We start from the raw sequence: 19,182 nt of genomic DNA, 5'->3' as shown, positions 1-19,182 counted from the left end.
AAAAAAAAAAAATGGACCTAGCACCTGGGAAAGTGGGAAGGAGTGACATGTCGATATTATTTGTTGAATCTATAGTTTTTTGGGTCGCTGAGGTAAATAATGACACTCTCGATGCCGTCTAAGCTTAAATTTATCACTCATTGGCATGGTAGATGAGAACAAGTGAAAAATAAAATGTCCAAAATTACCGATATTTGTGTCGAATCCATAGTTTTTCGAGTTCGCCAAGCTAGCTGCTGATAGTCTCCACGACATTTTAGGCAAAGTTTAGTCAAGAACATGCATGTCATTTCGGTCTGGAATTGACAGGGACAACTACGCTGAAGGCAAGGGCGCCGATGCTGGGGAGCTAGGGGTCCCGGGCCCCAAAGTTCATGTGGGTCCCCCTATTGTATTTATGAATATACAATATTTGACATAATTTGAGTGCAATTTGTATTTAAATCTTCATATATATATATATATATATATATATGTTCTGCATCTGAATGCCCCCCCCCCCCCAATTCACAGAGAAATCGACGTCCTTGGCTGAAGGCGTCTGTCGTTATTCATTCTGTTCATTTTTTTTTTCAAATATTGTGCATGTACATTATCCTTCCAGTGCATAGCCGGGCACTTCTGCTAGTGCCAGTATAAAATTGCAGAATTTTAATATATACTAGATTTAAATATACTGATAAATGCTCAAAACAAACAAAAAAGATAAATTGCTTCCAAAGGAGGACAAGAGTAGGGTGGTCTGTAGAATATATATTAGTAAAGGTGGTCCTCAAGTTTGGGAAACTCTGTAGTACATTAATGATGTGATCACGGTCAAACTTTCTTCAGTTTCTTCGTGTAATCCTTTTTTTTTTTTTTTTTTTTTTTTTAATTTAACTATGAATGTTCATTTGAGTACGTTTTGGGTCGTGGAGGTTCGTTTTTAGACAATGTTGAGAAATTTGCAATTTGTTTACTGTATATAGATCAAAATGTCGTTTCAGAAAATGTTTTACAGATTCAGGTTATCATGGTGATTCCCTTCCACACTTAGTAGTCATCTTTCAGTTTTGTCTTAGCGTGAGTATTATTTTATGGAACAGATATTGATTGATCACACCGTTACTTGAGAAGCAATGCATTTTTAAAGAATTTGGTTTACCAGAACGTCTCTATGTATTTACTGTCTGTCCGTGTATCCGTCCGGGATACAAAAATATCCTAAGAATCACTTGATGGATCAGAATCAGTTTTCGCCAGAATGTAAAGGATCAAAAGTTAGGAATCGAGTTCCTTGATGGATGTGATATTCAAACCGGCAGCTGTAGAAATGAATCATTTCCGGTTTTAACGTTGATCACTATAGAGCAAAAACGGCAATACAGGGCGCAAAATTTCAGTCAGACGCACTCGCCAATCCAAAATGATGGTCTCCAGTATCTCTCACATACAAATTATGAGAGGTCACTTTCCCAAGGCCTTTGGTTTGACAAAAAAGAGAATACGTCAGGGCATATAATTCTAAAACCAGACAATTTCATTCAGGATAATAATTTTGAATTGGACAATTCACATACATGTTAAAAAAATACATTACCTTAAGACTTCACGTTGTGAAGACTTCACATTAAATGTTTTCTCCCATTTAGTGACAATTATTTTCATGCGAAACATAACCGCGCAGCCCTGTGTGTTTAGGCAGAAACCTTTCCTACTGAATACTCACCGCATTCTTAACTCTATACTAAAGTCGGAAGTGAGAAATCCACTACAACCTCCGGCAAGGGCGCCCATCAGGAGGGCAAGGTGGGGCGCTCGCCCCCACTAGAGGAAATCGTACATCGGAATATCGAAAACCCAGTTGAATTTTTACATTAGTTACAGCAAAATTTGAACCTATATTTGAAATGTCGTATACTTGCCCCCACTTGGAAACCACAATATGAGCGCCCTTGACCTCCGGTTTCATTATTGACCTACATGGAGAACAAAAACAGGAAGAGAGAGCAAGATCCGTTTTTTTTTTTTTTTTCTTAATCGAAGCACCATCGTCTCTTAACCATATAATAAGACCGGGAGTGACAGAAATCATCCACTTACGGTAATAACGAAAAGCGTTTTTTTTTTTCAATAAATTGTCTAAAATATATATTCGATCTCCCTAATAGGCTCTAATCTCTCTAGTGAAACCGAAATAATAGAAATATGCAACTTCCGGTCTCAATAATGATAAATATTTCCCCATACAAACCGAACTCATACTCCTTTATGAGGCGTACACATGACACTGCTAGATTAAGGGAGGTTTTTAGCTTCACAGTTACGTCCTGCTAACAAATTCTAGTCTCTGACAGAGAATCGAACCCGAATCATCCACGTTAATGGCAAAGGCGCATATCTTTTAGTACGGCGTTTCCCAAACATTTTTCAAGAGGGAATCACTTCTGTTAGTAGAAATATTCTCCGGAGCACCCCCTTTTGTCTCATTCCATAGCAAATTTACCTTGTTCTTCTATTTAAAAAAAGTAGTAATACCGTGCGTGAAGCGGTTTTGAACCACGCGAGTTTTACTCTGACACTGTTTTTGTTATTACACATTTACGAATTGCAATTCACTTTAATTTTTCTGCTTTATGTGGACTCAGTCAAATAGAACTACAAAAATAAGATTTCGAAAACTATTTGATGTCTGTTTACTACGGTTTGAGAAATGTTGCTTTGGTTGATTATATTTATCTTTGATATTAGTATTACTCGTGCAAGTTCTCTGAGTGTGCTGTCATATGGATGGAGTGTACATAAATGGTTTGATTTTTGTGTGAAAATTCGGAAAGTTTTGCTTTGGAATTGTTGACGGACTGGTTTTCAAATAATAATAATAATAATAATAATAATAATAATAATAATAATAATAATAATAATGACTTATGCAAAATGGTAAAAAGAGATTCACAGAAGTGTATACGTAAAAAAATCAGCACCCGCTCGGTAGTGATGGATGAAAAGAAAGTTTTACAGGTATCGAATTTCATTCTAGAGATTGTATAATGACACTTTGCTGGTGAATTACGTCCTGGAATCTGCCCTCGATACACTACTTTTCTGGTCATAGTGCATAAAAATCGGGTGACATTACACTGTAATTTCTCGTTTATGAGATCGTATTGTTTCGGAGATGTTCGTAAACTTTCGTGTGGTTCGTGGAGATGCGATATCTGTGGGATAGGAGTTTTTCGATCAGTTGGCCGCGTGGTCTCGAAGGGTAGAAGAGTATGTATTTGCAGGTTGACTAATGTTAGGCATTTCAAGCATGGGCGCGTGCGCACGCCCATACGAGAATAATTTTGCCACGCGGAGTTTTCAAGTAGTTTGTACATCTTTCAGTTTACAGTGGTTTTCTTTGAAGTGTATACTGCTTGAATAATAATACATTTTTCACGTTTGTATTGTACATATTTATTGTCAGTCAGCTGTTTCGTTCCATGTAATATATATGTTTCCGCCCACCAATAATCTGACTCCGCCTCCGGCCTCGCCTACAGGACAGTTGACGTGCGTGTGACAGACAGGTCAGGTGTGTTGTGGTTTCAAGAGTGTGAGTATGTTTACATGTGAGTGAGAATTAAGTGCTTAGTATGATTGAGCGTTCTATTTACAATGTTGGTAGTAGCTTCTTGAAGTTAAGTGAAGTGGTGAAACAACAGGAATACTGTTCATTGTTTTGTTTGATGTGAATTGTGAATTGGTGTCGAACATCAATAAATCATGTATGCTTACGCGGCAGGACCGCCGCACTATGCGGCTCCCCCGACGTATCTTCCACCACAGATGCCCTTACCGAATGTTCAAGTTCCCGCAGCGCAAGTTACCCTTTCACCTCATACAAAACGAAGGAGGTATGTAAAGAAGGAATATTTTATTTATATATTTCACTATTATAGAAGTTGGATATAGTATAAGATTTAAATCAAGTGTTAATCTGAATAGAGAAAGTTTGCTAAACATAGAAAATATAGTAGCGTTTTATAGATCTTTATTTATATTCACACAGTTGTTAATTCAATGCAGAGCCCTTGGAGCTTGCAAAATATTTCTGAATTCGCTTCTTTTTTTCTTCTCCGGCGCTAAGACATTTCAATGTGCGAAGTCTGGAACTGTATAACGCGTAACTGACTACCAAAACGAAATGAACTTAATTTGGCTTAGATTTAAAAAGGATGAGAAGTTTCAGATCGTTTTATTGTTTATGCTGCATGTATACATACAAAGGATGTTGCATTTGAGCCAGATTTGCTAACTGCACTTGAGTCAGGCTGACAGCGAAATAATAAATGTTAAGGAGTATATATCCGAAAGTTTAAGTTCTGTAAGCAAATTAATGTAAGATATTCGTTCAATAATTAATTACAGTGACACAAGTTTTACATTTGCCAGAAAAATATGTTCATTGTTTGGGGGAGTATTTTATTGGGGCTCAAAATGAATGGAAACTGTGCTTTAAAAGAAAATCAGAATCTAGTATGTATTCTGTAAGTTTCGACTTTTTCTTTTGTGGGGAAGTAAACTGTGAAAGATTAAATGTTACTAAAAATTTTGTATTCATTTCCACAATATACGGTATGCACGAGGAAAGCTGGGTTAAATGTACCACATTTAACGCGAAAATACTAGGAATTTCGTTCTAATTTTTACTGATGCTGAATGTGGGCAGTTTGGTATAGGCTATTATAGGATTGTAATTTCTTGTATGTGGTTGCGTTGATATGGTCGTCTTTTCGTGTTGTTAAAAGTAATGCTGTTCAATTTAGAAGTTTTATTCGAGTCATGGATTATTCGAATCTGAAAAATAATATTCGACTAATGGATCATTCGAATTATTTTAACAGCAATGGTCTAAGCATCTACGTTCTTGGTTTTCCGTGTTCAGTTCTTCCATCCGGTACTGACACCTAAAATTTCAGTTCGATTGTAATACTTTTTTTTTTTGGTTGTTAGTCATTTCATGTTATTGTTGATTTAAATAAGGATGAGTTCACGGTGAGATGTGAAAAATTTGTGCTTTAAGAAATTAATTCTTTATTTTATAATAGAGAAATGTTAGCGTATTCACTTCCGTTTCCGAAGGCGCATAAAGATTTTTAGTTGTTTGTAGACGTTCAGGTATCTTCCTTCTTTCCGCATAGGTCTCCGGTTCGATGCCTGTCGAAAAATTAGTGTACAATTTTACGAGTGTATGGGTGTCCAGTTTCCCATGTTTTGAAACCAGGAAGGGTTGAATTGTAATCCAAATTGCAGATTAGCGGCATCGTTTTTCCTGTTTTTAATGTTAATGCTATGGTAGATAGGGATATTTACCATCGTCTTGTTAAAATTACAATCACCTCGCATACCTTATTGTCACTGGGGAGAGGCGTGCAGTTACATTATATAGATGATTCATGACTAATTTAGAATACCCGCCCACCCGTTTAGCGATTTGCTTTTGGTTACTAGGTTTCACGAACATTCCGTATAGGTTAGATGATACAGTTGAGGGTGTAAATTTTATTAATTAGACATTAAAATCGAAACAAAGAGTGAATCACGTCTCATATACTGGTCTGGGACCCTTTTAGCTCATTGTGTTCTTGCTAGGTGGAATCATACTTGCTGATCTAAGTGATGGCGTCACTGTCCTCAACAATGTTTCTTCCAGACATGTTTCTAGGGGGGCACTGCCCCTGGAGCACTGAGAGGTCCCCCGGAGGAGACCAAAATAATACGCCTGTAATATAAATAGAATAGTACCAGCAGTGCCCTACGAAATACGAAGTGTGCCTTCCCCCCGGAACATAGTTTTTGACAGAAACACTGGTCCTCAGCGCTGAAGAGAGACGTAAACTTCAATAAATCAATGAAATAGCTATTCTCGTAGGTGGATTAAAAATGAAAACAGAAGAAAGAAAAACGTAGAGATGTAGAGGAAAAAATGTGGAATGCTTCCAAGACTTCCCTTAAAGTACATTGACGACGTAAACAAACTTACCTAGATGATATGCAAAGTATGAAGATGTAAAACTGTAGGTCCAAAATAGACTAACGTGCATTTTATGGTTGTATTTGCAAGTGTATGTGATATTCTTTACCTAAAAAATTAGAGTAATAGGCCCATATACTATATTTATTCAAAGCCATGCATCATAAGATAAAATGCTATTCAAAAAATTTTCTTGGATAATAGTTTGAATGTATTTAATTTGTTGGTTTGCGTCTCGTTTATACAGAGCCCTGTCGAAAGACCTGGCGCTTTTTAAATTTAAATTGTAACTAGTCGAATTATTTCCCATATGATCTTTCATTTCCCAGTTGAATAATAACCAATGTTTTGCTTATATTAATTAGTTGTAAAACATACTACCTCTACTTTTTGAACATTTACATTCTTCAGGTTATTTCCCCAATGTTTTCATGAATTAAAAAGATGCGCGATTTTCCTGAAGGCCTCTTCTTTACGGCGCAAGTTTTTTCCCGGAAGTTCGTAACCCATAACAGTATTATGTTGCAGCTTGGAACACTGTGATTCCGATTAATGTTGATTTGCAGGGAAAATGCTTGCTGAGTAAAATCACTGATCCATTGGTTATTATTTATTTTTTAAAAGCGTCTCCACGAAGAATGCTTGGTGTTCCGTCGACCAGCCGCGCTTCGTAGCGGGTGAAATTGTTTGAGCTGGCTACCATGTCACAATAACCTGAACACTCACATCTGTGCAGAATTGATCTTTATAAAGCAAGAAAAAAAAAGCGCTATCAGTTTCGTGTACGCCAGTTGTAAATACGGCTCTCAGACATGGAGAAAACATCTAAAAAAAATGTAAAAATGTAATTTTAAAAAGATAGATACGGTATGTTTCATTACTGATTGTTGAAACCAAAACGCTTTGAGTACAGTTCAATTCTGGAATAAAAAATCGTATATGACATAATCAGCCTGTCACAAATACAGTTTAAAAACAGTCAGGTTTTTCTGCCAAACCTTGTATAATAAAATTGTCTCGGAAATGTAATTATGATTTGGGCCGCGGCGGTTTCACGGAGCTCCCTTCATTTCTCTTCATATCGTTATTCTCATCATAATTGTAAGGATTCCACTTTTTGTTAATTTCCCCTTCAAATCTCATTTATCCTTTTAAAAAATGTAAATGAGAGTGAACTGTTCTACGTATTACCTTTGCTAATTTAATTACATACATTCCCAGACTTGTAAGTATAATTTTATTATAGCTCCATCCAATCTTAACAATTTACAAATTAGTGCATAGATGCCGGCTGCTGTTTATATTAAACTTGTATTTGAGCCAGTTCTTCTGATGTAATTTCGTATCAGATAGAATCTGTATACTTCTTTCAGAAAAGTTCGTAATAGTAGAATTTGATTAGTTGAAAACAATTGTTTTAACTGGTATCATTGTCTGCTTTCATGTTACTGATATTGGGATTTAATGTTACATTTGAATATAACTTTCTTTAATAATAATAATAATTTTTCTCTCAGTATATCGAATATTGCTGTTGAAAATCAAGATCTTGCATCTAACCAAAGTACATAGCTAAGTGAAAGGAGATGCAAGGGAGGGCATTGAAGTATGTTGAGAAATAGATAGGGAGAGCAAAAGCGCACAATCGCCCTTAGGGGGTCGTAAGCAGGACTCTTTGATATCAGTCACAGGTTGATAATTTTCTTAGACATTCTTATCTAATGCTAAATGTGTTTTCTGGGGTTTATGAACCAGAATTTTATATTAGCGTAAATGATTGCAATTTTCGATGCTTCCATTCTACTCCATCGACATTTGTGTCCGTCTATTCTGTTCCATGATAAATCGTAAAGATTATCCAGTTTTGATTTTCGGTATGTACCTTCCTGTAGCGTTCAGAAATCCATGAATAATAAGAGGTAAATGCACTCCAATATTTCAGTTTTCACATATCATGCAAAGCAGGTTCACAGCATATCCGCCTCACTTTTTTTTCTAAGTTAACGATAACTTTGATAGGTCATTTAGTTTTGATAAATAGGCCTATATATTTTTAAAGGCTTTTACATCCTTTTGCTATCCCGATTGTTTGAGATTAAAATAACCCAGTCATATAATTAAAAAAATATATGTCTTACATTCGAAAAAAAACCTGCATTTTTAAAATATGGTTATTTTATTAATATTTTTTCGATGATTCCTAATCAATGCCGGCTGTACTATATGCAGTTGAAATGGATGATTAATTTGGGAATAAATCACTCCCGATTTAAATAGTATAGTTTCGGTGAAAATTTATCAAAACTCCGCGAATGTTTGTTGGAAGATTAGAAACTTATTTGTATAATTTAAAGCTGAAATTCGGAAGAGGAAAGAAGGTAAATCGCTTGTTTCTACAATGCATCACTAGTTTTTTTTTTTTTTAAATTAAAAGTAATCTATATATATAAAATTCATTATAAAATACACAGAAGAGATTAAAATATTTTGAGAACGGGGCTAAAATGAAGAAGAGGAACCAAACCTATAAATGCACTGGGCGCGATTAATTATAATTGTTTACAGCGAACTATTTAGAGCGCTCAGTGTTTTTATAGTCTTTTTCCAAATTCTTCATTTTATTCCACCCCGTCCCAAGTCTTCGTCTATAAAAACTTTATTTTCAAAAGTATTTTTTTTAAAATTATTCTGTACGTTTGAGGTTATAAAATGTTTTTATGTTCAGATCTAGAAGTCCCTCGTAATTTCATAATGTCAAACAGTATTAAATCAGGAGGGTAGAATTAAATCTGGAGGTAGGAGGGTATTGCTGTACATGCCAACTCCAGATAACAGGATAGGATATATAATTAGTAGAGATCAATTAATAACGTGACGTATTACAGTGAAACGATAAAACAGAATAGGATATTAATTAGTAGAGATCAATTAATAACGTGGCGTTTTACAGTGAAACGATAATGAAATATGAAATTATGTGAAAATATTGTATTGTCATTCAGGTTACGTATCTGTACAAAACTTGAGAACTATGGTTAGTTTAGGAGTGCGTAAAATCAAATTTGCATGGTTTGACATGAAACTACATGTTAGTGGCCTAATGAGAAAACACAGAAAAAGGAAAAGAGTTTTGATATAATTACAATATATTCGGTCCTACAATTGCATATTTAATCCTTTTTATGTTGATCGGAAAATAGTAACTATTAATATTTTTCTATCTTACGTTCAGAGAATTTTGGACTGCAGATTATGTTTATAAAATTGCCGTTTTTTTTTAATTCGTTCATGATTTTGACGTTGAATTATCTATTAGATGTGCTCCGTTTCAGTAGAGAACCATTATGACCAGGAAAGGCTACATGCTTAACTGGAGTACGTGTGATTTGTTCATCGGCTTCTATTCCGATATTTCAGGCTTTGCAGCGTGGAGTTACCTTCTTGTTAATAAAAGTACCTTCCTTCATAACATTGCGTTACGTTAAAAGTTGTTATCTGCTGGAATTAAACCTGGGACCGTGCGTGCCAAAGACATGCAAACTTTGCATTTAACAATGCTTTCATTATGTTACTTCTTAATTTCTTTGTTACTATCAAATCGCGCTAGTTAAATATTATTTGCTGAAGCTGTTAAATTGTGTATAGGTACACTCATGTCCAAAATAATTGTCACATATCTATAACTGTCTTCTTCTAAGAATATAATTTGATAATGACTTTGCAGGGTACTTTTAATACTGGTACTATGTGTATAATCGGGAAATGTATATGTGTGGTAAATTTCGTAGGAAAAGAATTTTAAATATGAAAATTAGAATGAGTAAAACAAAATGTTACTAAATGGACAAGAAAATTTTATTTTCGTTTTATTGTTCTTATTTACTGTTCTTTTGACATGATATTTGCCACATACATGTCTTTGCCAATTATACACATACTAACATTATAAGAAATACCGAGCGAATTCGTTATCAAATTATATTCTTACAACAACTTATTTATAGACATGCGACAATAATTTTGGACATGAGTGTACATAAACTCGACGATAGTGGATTTGTTAACATATTTTTTCGCAGTAGTTCATCATTTTATTCTAAAGTTAATTACCTACAATTGTTAAAATTACCCTGCTGCTTATACAACCCAAACCGTCAGAAGTGTAGTTGGTTGCAGACAACTAGGCGTATACGGTTGACTTCGTATCAACGAGTTCGAACATTCACTTTTTCATTAGCCGAATCTTGGAATGAACTGTTGTAAGTCTTGTAAAATGTCCTTAGGAAATTAAAGTATGTAAGTGCACACACTGAAATCGTGTGTATTTTCGTGTTAAAACAAGTCTGAAGTAAAGAATAGCTGCAGAACATGGGGGTCTCTGGCGGGGGTTGGGGGACGCGTCCCACTCAATATTTTGAAGTACAAAATATTCCATATTTTATTCTAATGTAATTTATTTACTAACAACCGTATTTTGAATATAATATTCAGGCTGTGAACATTATAAAAGAGTTCAGAGTTCTCAGGGGGTCCATGAAAGTAACAAATGGAATCGAAGATAATACATAGCTTGGGTTAGGTAGTACCATTTAAATAGCTTTTTTTTATGTTCCCCCCCCCAAAAAAAAATTACATGCCAGAGACGCCAGTGCTGCAGAATATTGAATAGACTTAAGCAGGGTGGAAAAAAATCATGATTTTTTTCAAAAAAATCATTTTTGTTGATTTTTTTGATTTAAATCGATTTTTTTTTATTTAAATCAAATCTTTTTCTTCGTATAATACAAGTCGCGAACTGAAGAAAAAACATTAGGAATTAGCATTAAATGTTAATTATGCCATTTAAGTGAAAGTGTTGGGTTTTAATTTTGAATTAATTCCCAATCGTTAACCTATTTCAATCCCAAACAATGTTTCTTAAGCATTTAAGGAAAAAGTACAGCAATGTATATCAACATGACACTTTTCTTTTCACGAAGGTTACTGATATTTGGCAGGGGCATATTTTTAAACAATTGGAATAGCTAGCGGCACGAAATAAATATAAAGTACATAAATTTCGCCTAAAATTAACTAATTCACTCTATGACCTATGGAACCCGGAGGTTCAATGCCATGTTCACAAAAGCTCTCCTGACTTATATCCTTAGTCAACTGAATCCAGTTTCTATTTTCTATTCTTATTTCTGCGAGATCTATCTTAATATTGTCCTCCCATCTGTGCCGAGGTCTTCCTAATGGTCGTTTTCCGATTGGACTTCCAGTTAAAACTTTGAAAGGGGTCCTACTTTCTTCCATTCTCGTTACATGTCCTGCCCACCTGAGCCTCCAAGATTTGATGACCCTAACAATGTTTGGTGAATGGTATAAATTATGCAGTTCCTCATCATGAAGTTTTCGGCATTCCTCATTTCCGTTGCTTTGGGTTCCGAATATTCGCTTCAGAATTTTATTCTCAAATACTTTCAGTCTGCGTTCTTCCCTCAGCGTAAGCGACCATGTTTCACAACCATACAGCACAACAGGCATAATTATCGTTTTATATATTTTAAAGCTTCAAATTCCTCGACACATTTCGCGACGATAAAAGATTTTGAACTGAATAATAACACGAATTCCCTGCTTTTAGTCTATATTTAATTACTTCGTGAATATCGTTTTCTGATCCTATACATTAGCCGATGGCAGAACTTTCTTTGTCTTTATACGATGAGCTTTTGTAAGTCAAAAATTTTCTGCAGGAATTAAAAAAAAAAAAAATCAAGATCAGTTCCAGCAGAAGAAACACTTGTGATTGTTAAAAATATGCTTTATGTGACGTGAAAAACAGTTCAAATGCGAGTTGTCCGTGCATTTAAGACATCTATACATAGCAGGCACGTTTTTATACTTTTCTGTTCGCTATTTTATTTCCTCTGACAATTTTTCCTGCACAGGCGCGGCAAATTTTCTGCGATCACATCGCAGATCTCGGCATGTTCTGCAATGGGGTCAAGTATCCACTTTATCAAAAGTATTATTCGATATTTTAACGCATCCAAAATTTGTCGTATTACTATCCCGAGAAACTTCTATGTATTTAGTACATAAATTTCGCCCAAAATTTTAAAATCTATTTTTTTATATTTTTAAATTTTTTTTTTGTTTAGGAGAGGGGATCGGACCCCTCTAAATACGCCCATATTATCTGGAAACAAACAAATAGACGTGGACACAAAAGAGTTTTCATCTTAAATGTCCATGGTGATTCCCCCATTGGAATAGAAATTTCAAAACCCTATGTTAAAAAGAGAAGAAAGCAGGGTTCACCCGTAACCCGTTCAAACGGGATTTTCCCTGATCGTTCCCTACATAATACTCGTTTTCATACTGTGCTTACATACATTTGAGTCTCATTGTATTATGATTATTATCTTCCATAATCGAAATAACAGAAGAGAAACGGGATTTTACTTAGTTTCACTTTAAATTAATTCATTTCGGAATTTGATTTAAATCAACGATTTTTATTTAAAAAATCAAGTGATTTAAATCTTGATTAAAATCGTGATTTAAATCAGACTGATTTAAATCAATCCACCCTGGACTTAAGTAATAATAATAAAATAAAACTTTTAAAAACAATGCTTTTATAAAATGGATTAAAGGAATTTTTTGTTCGGGTGAAATGAAATGAGATGAAATTTTTGAGTTTTACGTCCCAGGGTTATGCCAGCTAAGCTAAAGGAGACGGTGATGATGAGAAATGAGTGAAACACTCATTACCATTATTACCCATTCCACCACTTCACTCATCTCTCATCATCACCGTCTCCTTTAGCCTAACTGGCATAATCGTGGAACGTAAAACTTAAAGATTTCATTTCTTTTTGGTTTAAATAATGTGCTCTATGTATTTATATTACATATGGGCAGAAATAGGTTTGTTCCGTCTTCATGTTATTATGCAACGACAGGATTATGTTGGAAGAGATTACATAAGCTTAAAGCGTAATCCAAACACTTCTCGGCTCACATCCGAGGGAAATTGTTCTCCATTTGGACTCGAAGCCGGGACTAATTGGCCACAAATACGATGAGTCTGCCGACTCACTCACGAAGGACTTCCGATAAAAATACGTTGTACTGATCTTTACATACTTTTTAATGTAATTGCCAAGAGTCATTTCAGAAGGACAAAAAGATAAACAGTTGCACAAATGAAACCATCATGCAGAATTATATATGGGGAAACTCCCGCCTTATCCATTGGAGAAATTCTGTTATTACTTTAAATGCAAGCAATAACGGAAAAATCCCGTTATTGCTTGGCATTTAAATTTTTATGGTCAACGTATCATAATAAGTACGCTAAAAATGAGGTGTTAAATTACAATTTAATATGTAGATATCATCCAATTAAATTAAAACTGAGTCCAGTCCAAGCTGATGTTGGAAGCTGCGTAGGCAGTCGATAAATTTTGCCAATTTCTGTCAATATATTTAAGCAACCTTGGTTTCTTTATAAAACAACAAGCATTCAAGCAAGCAGAAATTAATTTGGTTTTGTTTCGTATGATTACGCTTAACGTCCTTATGTAATACCTAGGTTCGCTTAAAGTGACATCCGAACCACTACTTGATTTACACTTGAAAGAAGGGTTATGGTTCGACCAAGAATTAAACATGGGAGCCTTGATTAATGGTTTGATATGTGAAAACGACACCATGAAGTACACACGATTTAAAGCATTTTTAATTTTTTTCGTTTAAACCAGTTGGCTTTTTGAAAAAAAAAAAACTTGGTTTAAATCAGCCAACTCTGCTTACACTTAAGGTCTTATTTCTGACCATGTTTTCCAATTATCACACTAACAAACACTCAGAAAACGAAAAAAAATCCATATAAACACTGTTCAGTACGTTACCACATAGTAGTTTATAATACTCTTCACTACTAATGTAAAATCCTTACATTGTGTATGTCTAATAAGATTCATCTGCTCTATCTTCCAGAATCTACTGTGAAAAGGTAAATGCTGACGTTTAACATACTTTGATCGACCAAAGTTATTTCATGATCGTGATCACGTTATCTTTATTTTAAAAATCGCCGTCATTGTCATAATTCAATAATCTTTATCTTTTACTAAATGTAAATATATAAAAGCGAGAGACGTCTATTATTCTGCTGAGATATTACAGAGACTTACGACAAGAATAATGTTTGGAATTTTTTGATTTCTCTCTCAAAAATACCTTGATTAATTCATTGAAATGCAAGTTCAAGCTCCTGTTCGGAAACTTTTGATTGGCAGTATACTTTACCTTTGACATTGAGAATTTGGTGCAGTTAATGGCTTTTTGTCTGTTTGGGACGCAAGGTGTGATTTGACAAAACTTCATTACCTTTTTTGGGAAAGAACTGATTTTTCAAATTCTTTTTCTTCTGTTGTACTTTTTCGCTCAGTTTCGTATTGCGTGCATGGTTATCGCCTAGAGCTTTCTCTACAGGTCCGGTTTCAAGTTTGTCTGTTCTTTTACTATACACCATGTAATTATTAAGAATACAAAATGAAGAAGGTAATTTCAGTAAAACAGTAGATACAAAGCTGAATAAATGTAGCTTATGATACATTTTTCTGAGGGAGTGTTTCTGGACAAACGAATCGTTTTAAGTTCTCTGTTATTTTGTCTTTTCTAATATCTGACTGACAGATTAAGATGATTTACATTACAAGAAGGTCTGCGTGAGAGGCAATTGTTATTTAAATTGGGAAATGTTTTTGTAATCCTAATAACTAGTTGCTCTTCCGGTTGAAATAGTTATATGAATGAACAGGTGATGCTTTTATCAAACACTGTGGTTATTAGTGTAAAAATCAGTGTAGATCTATATTTGATTTACTTATTTATTCTCTTAAACAGAACGAATTGTACTTTGTATACATACATATGTATAGAGAAATGCCCTCCTCGCTGGTCTGGTGGCTAGTGCAATATCCGTTGGTGCACATGGTCTCGGGTTCGCTTTCTGATGGAATGGTATAAGAAAAGTTGATCTCATTATGGTGGTTCGAATTCCATGTTAAGCTGTAGGTCCACGTCTCATATAGTCTCATGAACTTCAACAAATGAACAGAAACGTCTATTGCATGTGTAATACGATTTTGAATATTAAAGTTGGTTCCTTCTCAAAATTAAAAGATATCGGTCATGGTCATGACGTGTATCTTTCTTGTACAGTTACCATAACTGAATGTTTGTTTCCTTTGTACAGTAGATATGATTATTTACTGAACAAATAATAATAATATATTTTTTTATGAATATGACGACAAGTTGTTTGTTATTGTGAACACGGGGTAGAGATTTATGATAATTTAAACGTAATTTTCACTTAGAGCTTTCGATAACTTTGCGTCTTTAATCGATGTATAATAGTTCCATGTTTGATTCCCGTATTGGCCGAGCATCGGGAAACACGGTAGGCCGTATCTACTGAATTGTGCACGAGCTAGCGGCTGTAATTGTCCCTGCATTACCATAGGAGCACTTGTTACATTCTATATGTTTGTCGTTTAGTTTTCGAGTTGTGTTCCATACGTTATATATTTCGGAATATGATTATTTTATTTTTCCTTTGTGTAAGTATTTGTGCTTAGAACTGATCTTAGAGGAAGAGACAGATTTGTTGGAAGGGTGCTTAGTATGCGCATAGGCATCAATGAAAAAAATGAACAACGTGATTATTATACTCATATTTTTATAATGAAGTTAAATATACTGGAGTTTGACTTGCGGAGCCTTGCTATAAGTTTAAGAGCTCACAACCATCGCGAACCACAGTTTAATAATCGCTGGTTTAGGTAAATATGTGTTTAGAAAATAAGCAGTCAAGAATATATGTGTATTCAAGCTGTCCCTAGAAATTACTTTTGCCCCCATTGTTTTGATTTGATTTTGAGTTTAACGTCCCGTTCAGCAGCGAGGCTATATGAGACGTGGACCTACTGATTAACGTGGAATCCGAACCACATGAGCTCCCGCCGGGACCCCATTGTTTTAGTGGTCTAGGTACGAACCATATGAGCATCCGCGGAATCGGGCCTTTGTTGTCCGCGCCGAATGTGAGAACTGTGTGTGTGGAATTACACGGGAGCTTTTTATTAGATGGAAGCTTTTGGTATATTTACTGTTTCACTTATTCGTGTTCTATTGTCTTTGTTATGTTTTATTCCGTTCGGCCTGTCATCAAGACAAGAAAGAAATATATGCTTTATAAATTTATTTATGTTATAAAACACACAAGCAGGGTGCGATTCAGTAAAGAGAAAGGTGTGAATAGTTAGTCATATTAACGTGTAATAAACATGACAATAATGCTAAATCATGGATGTTAATTTGTTTTATGACGTAATAGGAAACAGATAAGCGATAAATGCAAAAGTGACAAAAGGCCAGGATATAATTCATACCCCTGGGAATTAGTTAGTATAAGCAAGTTGACCTATAAGCCGTCATAACTAACATGATGTGGAGCACTTCACATAAATATGCCAGACTGACAGTTTCTTCCAACATGTGCAATCTGTAGAAGTGACTGTAATCTGGTAATAACTATAGGATTTAGACATTCCTTCTCTTTATCTCATCAGTATTTAAGCTAATCAGCTGTAAGTATTTAATGCAAGAGTTAATATTGTCATGGTAGCCAGGTACATTCTTTCATCTTAAAACTGTTTGATTGGTAACATTGATTATACATACAGGCAGGGTTGAGTTTAAAGTCTTAAAGTTGTGGCTTATGCCTGTGTTGTGTCTATTATTATTATTATTATTTGTCATGTTACGAGTAGGCTGTTTTTTTTTTCTGAGAACTATGTTGTACAGAAATAGAAATAGCCTATCCACACCTAAATATAGCAACCATTAGGTATGAATTGTATATTGTGCTGGAGTCTTCTACTATAACTCGGTATTTCTAAACAGCATTAAATTTGAAAAGAACAGATGTTTGTATACTGTTAGGTGTTGCAAATAATGGTTTGTGCGCTGATGAATTATGGAAGTCGGAATGAAGTACTTTTGTATAGCCTTAATATCACAGACACTAAGATAACTGGGATTTATAAGCTAATGTTTGAAACTTGCTTGATCTCTGGTACGTGGGATTTAATAATATCAATAATTTACTAATGTTCGATATCAGCTCGCGCCAAGTGGGCTTTATGTTCGACAAGGAACGTGTTAGTAGATTTTCTCGGAATACTCCCGTTTCCTCCCACTTCCTTCATTCTGCCACTATATTCTTTCGTATTATAATGTCTCTTTTAGCTTACAATATGTAACCGTAGGACTGAAGTATTTTATTTTTCATGTCGTGGAGTTTAGTATTCCTTTCAGCACCAAGGCCATATGGCATATGAACGTACAGCTTAAGGTGCGAGCCGAACTACATGTTCTCTCACCACAGATCGGGTTCATGTGCCATGATTCCCGCATTAATACGCACACGCTGACCGTATAGCCACGAAGGCAGCTCTCCATTAGTATTTATTTACAGCAGTTTATCTGGAACAAACCACATCTAAATAATGTCTTGTGCATTTAGCAATGTAACAGCTTGTTGCTGTACTTTAAAACTTAGTTTCTTATTCTATCAGCGATGAAGTCATCATAGTTGAGCTATACCAGATATCGTCCCCGCATAGGGACACCTACAAGAGATTGTGGGACTGAGTATAAATCATGAGGTGTGGAAGGCAGTAGCAAACGAAAGTTTTAAAATATACAAATGGATTTTTATGAAACATATTTGAAAAGGAATAGATTAGAACTTAAAGCAGCAAGCAACAATACTAGTACCAAATTGTAAATAATAGTGATAATAATATCTCGGAATTTGTCAAGGATAGTTCTTTGAGAAATTTTTATTTTTATTTTTTTTATAGGTAATGCACGACGATTTGTCTGTTTTAATGCATCGTTATCAGTGCAATGCCTCAGACACATTTTTGATCCAGTGGACACGTTTGCATAAAATTGAGAATGTATTTCATTTTCCTGAAATACTTTTAAACCTAGAGTATTTGGTTGTATCAAGAGACGCTCTATACTACATTGTTCGTGTGTTACTTATTCGGTTCATGCGTTTACGTAGGTGCACACAGTATTTTATTTGTTTTATACATATGCATTGTATTACTGAAGTGAAAATGACTGTTTGTAAGCCAAAGTTAATAATTGCCATGTAACAGCACCATGTTTTTATTCGTACGTTGTATTATTCATGTATTAAACGTGACCAGTAAATGTTTCAGTTGTACGTAAGTGTTTCAGCAATCCATTATTCGTGTTAATTCAGCTGGTTTTATATCCTCATTGTAATATTAAACAAAAACGTATTATTTGATTTGATTTGATTTTGAGTTTAGTGCCCTTTCAGCAGTGAGGCTATAGACGCACCCTTTCAGCAGTGAGATGTAGACTTCCAACGTAACGCGGAATCCAAATGATATGAGCTCACTCCGGAAATCGAACCCGGGTCTCCCACGCGAAAGGCACGTACGCCTCCGCTTAGCCACAAAGGAGCTCCAAAAACGTATCAGTCTATCAGTAACGCCAATATGCAACCTCAAAACTTTAAGAGTTACAGGTTGCATAAACATCTAGGCAAATATATTTAGATAATCTAAATCCTTAATTATAAACGTATGACGCCTCAGTCTTTCGGTCACGCTAATTCCCAATAGTATATAATCAGGCTAATAGTTGTCGCTAGCTGCACTGCTTTCTACCTGTCGCCAAGAGATGTCGCTGGCAGACAATTTGCAGACAATCCGAAGGTTTGGAGGGAGAGGACTAGTCTGAAGTAATGGACAAACAGTGGAATAGTTTTTAAGAATATATTTCCAGAGTCGAGCGTCATACGGAACTGGTTTTCACGTAAAAAAGTTTTGCGATCATCGTTATTGTACTTTCCTACATAGGTGAAAAATTATTCTGTAGTTACATTTTTTCGTATCATCTTGAACAAAATGTGTACTCCTCTTTATGTGTAATTTAAACTTTCGAAATGTTGTGTCTACTTATAGAGCTCCTTTGTGGCTAAGCGGTTAGCGTACGCGCCTTTGGCGTGGGAGACCCGGTTCGATTCCCGGCGGGAGCTCATGTGGTTCGGATTCCACGTTAATCAGTGGGTC

At 35.1% G+C, this 19,182-nt stretch overlaps 1 protein-coding gene across 6 annotated transcripts in view; it reads left to right on the top strand.

Moving 5' to 3' along the window:
- The window catches only part of tgo (Aryl hydrocarbon receptor nuclear translocator homolog tgo), a 538,844-nt gene that overhangs the window by 220,019 nt on the left and 299,643 nt on the right, over positions 1 to 19,182 (top strand). For 4 of the 6 annotated variants that reach the window (XM_081748012.1, XM_081748021.1, XM_081748037.1 and 1 more), the window contains exon 1: positions 3,216 to 3,878. The exons of the other annotated variants lie outside the window; for them this stretch is intronic. In XM_081748012.1, the coding sequence (XP_081604138.1) occupies positions 3,748 to 3,878 (131 nt within the window). In that variant the 5' untranslated portion in view covers positions 3,216 to 3,747. Of the gene's footprint in view, positions 1 to 3,215; positions 3,879 to 19,182 lie in introns of those variants that run through there. 6 annotated transcript variants of the gene reach the window in all.

The sequence above is a fragment of the Thermobia domestica genome, chromosome 2 (genome assembly GCF_964235325.1).
Source record: "Thermobia domestica chromosome 2, izTheDome1.hap1.1, whole genome shotgun sequence".
Lineage (NCBI taxonomy): Eukaryota > Metazoa > Arthropoda > Insecta > Zygentoma > Lepismatidae > Thermobia > Thermobia domestica.
Note: the sequence above shows the minus strand (reverse complement) of the source record. Positions and strands in the feature narration are given on the sequence as shown.